The sequence below is a fragment of the Podarcis erhardii genome (assembly GCF_964252035.2).
Source record: "Podarcis erhardii genome assembly, chromosome: 8".
Lineage (NCBI taxonomy): Eukaryota > Metazoa > Chordata > Lepidosauria > Squamata > Lacertidae > Podarcis > Podarcis erhardii.
Window position 1 is genome coordinate 82381383 of NC_138499.1, and position 6297 is coordinate 82387679.

The 6297-nt window shown below is 46.5% G+C and overlaps 1 protein-coding gene across 8 annotated transcripts in view; it reads right to left on the minus strand.

Moving 5' to 3' along the window:
- Positions 1-5576, minus strand: part of TERT (telomerase reverse transcriptase) — a gene marked incomplete at its 5' end in the record, with an annotated part of 57134 nt that extends 51558 nt beyond the window's left edge. For all 8 annotated transcript variants that reach the window (XR_014159043.1, XR_014159044.1, XR_014159045.1 and 5 more), the window contains 2 exons: positions 915-2784; positions 5340-5576. Coding sequence is in view for 1 of the 8 variants with exons in the window: in XM_081872596.1 (XP_081728722.1) it covers positions 915-2784; positions 5340-5576 (2107 nt within the window). The remainder of the gene's footprint in view (positions 1-914; positions 2785-5339) is intronic.
- Between the last annotated feature and the right edge of the window lie 721 nt (positions 5577-6297).

Here is a 6297-nt window from a genome sequence, read left to right on the forward strand (position 1 = left end):
AGTTCTACTCATCACTTTTCCCCAAAAGGACATCCCACAAAATGCATCGGAATAAAACAGCATCATCAACGTATATCTCTCAGATAACGGAATTGTGCTGGGACGCAATGGATGGTTGCCCAACACATTACACTCCTAAGTTACCAACTTCATTTACACACTTTGTGTATTATTGTAGCGATAGCCAGAACTGAGTCCTTCCAGATGGCGCTGGACTGCAACTCCCATCAAATCCCTGGCCGTTGGCCATGCTTTCTGGAGTTGATGGGGGCTATATTCTAACACCACACAGTAGAGAGCATTATGTAGGTCAGGGACGTTCAACTCCCAATAGACTGCCATCTACTCACACAATAAAAAAAACTGGCAGTGTGATGTATCCAAAGTTAAAACAAAATAAAAAAATTCCTTCCAGTAGCACCTTAAAGACCAACTAAGTTAGTTCTAGGTATGAGCTTTCGTGTGCATGCACACTTCTTCAGATACCTAGAACTAACTTAGTTGGTCTTTAAGGTGCTACTGGAAGGAATTTTTTTATTTTGTTTTGACTATGGCAGACCAACACGGCTACCCATCTGTAACTGTATCCAAAGTTGTTCAGCTTTTTTTATGAAGCCAAAGTTCTGGAGCCTTTTTTAGGAAAGGCAAAGTTGGGTCGCCCCCCCCCCCACCGCTTTTTTGTAAGGAGATCTCTGAGGGGCCAGAAATCAGCCAGGATCTACCAGGAACATCCCGCGATCTACCAGTAGATCACAATCTACCTATTGGACATGCCTGATGTAGGTTATCCCTGCAGGACTGCATTTCGCACTAGGTTGGAAATTATCCTGCTATGTTGACATGAGGAAGGACAGTCTAAAAATAAAGCCACTTTCAGGAGATGCTGCTTTCATTTTAATAACCACAGTCCATACCTTTGGTCAGACGAAGCCAAGCGCAATCGTTGACTCTCATTTTCCACATCAGCTCCCGTAACGAAAACGTAGAAAACTTCCCCAGAGAGATAAACTGCTTTACATTCTTGTAGAAGCGGCATTTGTTATGGTTAGAACCCCAGAGTCCAGCAGGGACCACTCTCTCCAGACAGCCCCTCACAAAAGTGTACACTTGCCAGTGGCTGCTATGTCGCTTAAGGAACACTGTGACGTCAGAACTGGGGGAGACTTGGGGAGCTTGCATTTCAGTTCCTTTCTGATGCAACTCAGCTTTTTCAAAGCTTCTACAGGAAGCACCTGAGAATGGACCCAAAACACCCGATATCCTTCTGGGGAAATTTTCTGTGGCGTTCGTCTGCCATGTCCTTGGCAATCTTTGATCCTCTTGACAGATGTTTTGCTCGCAACTCCGTCTTCCTGGGCCAATTTTGTCCAACTCCCAAATGGGACAATTATTTCTTAACACTGTTAGGTAAGGACACTTTGTGTGGTTCTGCAACAGTTCCTGGAAGACGCCTCTCATCTGCCAGTAGCGTTTTGGAAGTCGCTTCTTCTTCCTATCGTAACCTGGAAGACTTGATTTGCCTGGCTGCTTTGGAATCTTGCTGTTCAAAAATATGGCTTCCACAAGCCGCCACCCGCCTGCCGGATAGCCCTTTAAGCGGTTCAGCACAAATGATTTAGGTAGACGCTCTTTCAACTGCCGGCAAGAATACAAGAGGGAGCGTCTTTCAATCTGCACGGCAGGAGCAGAAATCCTATCTGAAAATTCCTGAGCTGGCTTGGATGTTCTTAGGCCTCTGTCTGTCGCAGCAGCATTCACAAGCTTTACTGAGCAATAATCAGAAATGCTAGGTTCTACCTTTGGCACCCAAGTGCGAGGTTTTGTTTTGGTACTACATCCACACAGTGTTTTGCTCTCCGTACTTTGTGCAGGACCACATGAAAAAACCTCTGAATTATCAGGAGCTGTGCAATCCAAGGTTTGTGCTCCAAGTTCACTTCTCTGAGCAACAGGCTTCACGAAAACTACCTGCTCCTCTGAAATTGGACTTACAGACCCTCTAGATGCATCCCCACCACCATCCAGAATTATTTGTTTTTTGCGTTCAGTGGGAACTGGGTTTCTTGTTTCTTCTCCCAGGCCCTCGTCCGTCTGCGTGGTTTTCTTTCTCTTAGCGCTAATTTCATAACAGTCCTCCCATTTCCTTTTACGAGGAGGTGCTGTTAAACATAGGCAGCGTTTGGGGCTTGGCTGGTCCTCTAGGTAGTCACTGGACCTTGTAACCAGTTCATTTGCTGTAGGGCTCAGCCTGGCAGCTCTCTGAACCTTCAAAGGCTGCTGTGAGTCACCGCCTACACCTTCTTGTGATCTGCGCCATCTCTGCTTCCTAGAGTTCCATTTCCCCCAGTTTGCCTTCGCAAGGTATTTCCCACAAGGCCGAAGCCTTCCTCGCAGGTAGCTAGATAAGACACTGGGTGCCGGCCTGGGATATCTCTGCCTGAAGAACTCAGGAGAGGTTTTTGCGCTTCTTAAAGCAAGTTCGTAGATGGGTTGGCCGCACATTTGGTAACAGCAACTCGGAGGAACGAGTATGAAGAGAGAACAGTGTTCCAGTATGTACATCATGACATCATCTCCAACTCTGCTCAGCACTATTTCCCACAGAACACTTTGGCGAATGGTTTCTGTTGTGCTATTACGCTGGTAGCTGCAGATATTTGGCATGCAGGGCAGATGGCGGTCATTCTCGTTCAAAGGTCCGTAGCCAAACGCCAGGACATTCTTTTTCTTCTTTTCACAGATTCTCTGAATGACTCTTGCCACGACATCCTCCTGACTGGAAACCTGCAAAAAAAAGCAAGCAACATTTTCATTAACAGGTTCCTGAAAGAGCCAAACAAACTGGGTATTACTGTGTGGTAAAAGCTATGGTTTTCCCAGTAGTGATGTATGGAAGTGAAAGCTGGACCATAAAGAAGGCTGATCGCCGAAGAATTGAGGCTGTTGAATTATGGTGCTAGAGGAGACTCTTGAGAGTCCCATGGACTGCAAGAAGATCAAACCTCTCCATTCTGAAGGAAATTAGCCCTGAGTGCTCACTGGAAGGACAGATCCTGAAGCTGAGACTCCAATACTTTGGCCACCTCATGAGAAAAGAAGACTCCCTGGGAAAGACCCTGATGTTGGGAAAGATGGAGGGCACAAGGAGAAGGGGACGATGGAGGACGAGGTGGTTGGACATTGTTCTCGAAGCTACCAGCATGAGTTTGACCAAACTGTGGGAGGCAGTGGAAGACAGAAGTGCCTGGCATGCTCCGGTCCATGGGGTCATGAAGAGTCGGACACGACTAAATGACTAAACGACTAAACAACAACAGTTCCGCAAGAGAAAATGCCGCCAACATGTGACTCGAGCACTCCACAATGATGCCTGCTTGCACAATTTATACGGAGAAATTGCTTAAGCTGAGTGTGCCAGACAGAAACCTGTTGGCATGGACCAGCAACGCACAATTCAAAGATATCAAAGGCTGGTTCACATAGACAAATATTTGAAGAAGGGAAGTTACAATCGCTGAAAGTGAAGTGGCTAATATACCTTGAGACTGCGTTCTGTGCAACATAATGCAGGTTGTGAAGTGTATTGTAACCCAAATAAACTTTTTTTGTGGGGAAGAGTTTTCGTTTGCTATTGTGGTACGTATTTTTGTGTTTTTTATATTGCAAACCGCCCTGTGATCTTCAGATGCAGGGCAGTAAAGAAAATTTTTAAATGATGATACTAATGCCGACATGGCCATAGCTAACTGCGACTTCCGAGCATGTGAACATGCCTCCGAAGAGAGGCCTCTTGTAGATTATCAACTGTGTGGGTTCCATGCTTGTTGTCTGCTGGGTCTCCCATAACATCTGCTGCGAGTCCAGGGTTTGATGAGGCTCTAAGCTGCTGAAGGTAATGGGGCTCTTTATATGTCCAGCTGTCCTTTGTCAACAACAAATTGCTGCTGTTTTTTGTGTTGAATATATGCTATATGGTAACTTATGGACCTAATAGGTATTTAAAGCCATTTGCAAATAACAAAATATGTATTTTATCAAGGTAATTGTTGAACTGAAATACAATTAAGAAGAAGTATATTAATAGTGAAATACAGGCGGGGCCCATTACTTACATCATAGGAGCCTACACAACACAAAACTAAACACTGTTGCTGTATGTAGGTTTTATTTCATTTGTTTTTTTAATCATATTTTGGAAATGTACGTCCAGGTTTTTTTTCTCTTTTATTTTTTGGGGGGCCCCTAAGAGAGTGGGGCCCTAAGCTATAGCTTGTTTAGTGTATACGTAAATCTGGCACAAGAGGGACGTGGGGGGGGGGGCGCTGTGGGTTAAACCACAGAGCCTAGGCCTTGCTGATCAGAAGGTCTGCGGTTCAAATCCCTGTGACGGGGTGAGCTCCCATCGCTCGGTCCCGTGTCCCAAGGGGTCCCTTTACCTTTACAGTGGCACCTTGGGTTAAGTACTTAATTTGTTCCGGAGGTCCGTATTTAACCTGAAACTGTTCTTAACCTGAAGCACCACTTCAGCTAATGGGGCCTCCTGCTGCTGCTGCGCTGCCGGAGCACGATTTCTGTTCTCAACCTGAAGCAAAGTTCTTAACCTGAAGCACTATTTCTGGGTTAGTGGAGTCTGTAACCTGAAGCGTATGTAACCTGAAGCGTATGTAACCTGAGCTACCTCTGTACCTAAATCTGGCACTGTGCGGGTCTTCAAGCTGTTGCTTCAAGCCTGTTGATTTTAAAAACCTGGAAATAATAGATTGTGCTGGAAAGGATTTAATTGGCTTTAGCAGAAGATTTGAAGGTGTTAAGTACAAATATGGTTTAAATTCTAAAATTTAAAAGTTTATGGGTTTGAGGGAAGATAAAGTTAAAGATAATAATGGTAAACTGAGATAGATTGTTAGATAAATTATCTAAATAATGATTGAAAAGCATGGGAAGAATTTGCTGAAATAATCAATAAATTGGAATACAAAAAGGGAGGCGCGAGGAGGTCTAAGACACAAGATAATGAAAGGATGTAAATTTGAATTTATGGCTTCTTTTTGTTCGTTTTTTCTTTTACTATGTTTTTTCTTTCTTTTTTCCTGATTTTTCTTTTTGTGTTTTTGAAAATTTGAATAAATATCATTTAAAAAACAAAATAAAAACCTGGTCCCTTTACTTGCTGGCATTAAGCATTTCTTGTGCCAGGGCCTTGGAGAGCTTCCTTTGGTCCCCCTCGTCCCCAGGCAAAGAGGGGGAGCCCAGCCCCAGCAAGAAGCCAGCTGGGAGCCCAGCCCAGCCCATCCTCGGCCTGCCTGCCGGCCTCCCTCCCTCCCTCCCTCGCTCCTTACCTGCTGAAAGGTGAGCAGCGGAGGAGGAGCCCTGGCCCCGGCCGCGCGCCCCACGAGGCACCGCTCCACCAAGGCGCGGTAGTCTTTGGGGTCCCCGTCTTGCAGCAGAGGCTGAGGCGGGGCTTCAGGGCGAGCGGCCGCCTGCAGGCGCCGGACCAAGGCTTCCAGCGGCAGCAGCTCCGCGTAGCAGCTCCGCAGCAGCGCCCGCACCGCCCGGCAGCGCCGAGGACGCGCCATGAGGGAGCGCGAGGAAGCAGGCGCGCCAAGGCGGCGGCGCGCGCAAAGCGAGGGGCGTCTCCGCGCGCTCGCCCCGCCTCGCACGCGGGTGGCCAGCTGTTGCTGGACTACAACTCCCATCATCCCTAGGGAAGTTTGAGAAACACCTGCTTGGAGGGCAGGGAAAAGGCAGGCAAGCCGCGGGAAAGCGCTTTGCGTCTTGGCGACGTTGTTTTGCAGCACCGCCCTCCCCCTTTAAGATCTGCACTGAGCGGTCTGGTTGCATCTCGAGCCGAGTGCAGGCTTTGTTTCATTCATTTCTCGATCCTGGTCAGGGCCGGATTTAGGTTTGCTGAGGCCCTAAGCTATTGGAGATAATGGGGCCCTTTATATATCCAGCTGTCCTTTGTCATCAACCAATTGTCGCTGTTTTGGTGTGTTGAATATATGCTATATGGTAACTTGTGGACCTAAAGACATTTGCACATAACAAATAGGAGCCTACAAAACACTGTTGCTGTATGTAGCTTTTATTTTATTTGCTTTTTATTTTATATTTTGGAAATGTACACCTTTTTTTCTTTAATTTTTTTGGGGGGCCCCCCAAGAGAGTGAGACCCTAAGCTATAGCTTGTTTAGTTTATACATAAATCTGGCACTGACCTAGTACAATATTGGATTTGTTTTATTCATTTCCTAGCTTGGCTTTTCCATTTGCCCGGGAAGGTGGGGGACTCTGCTG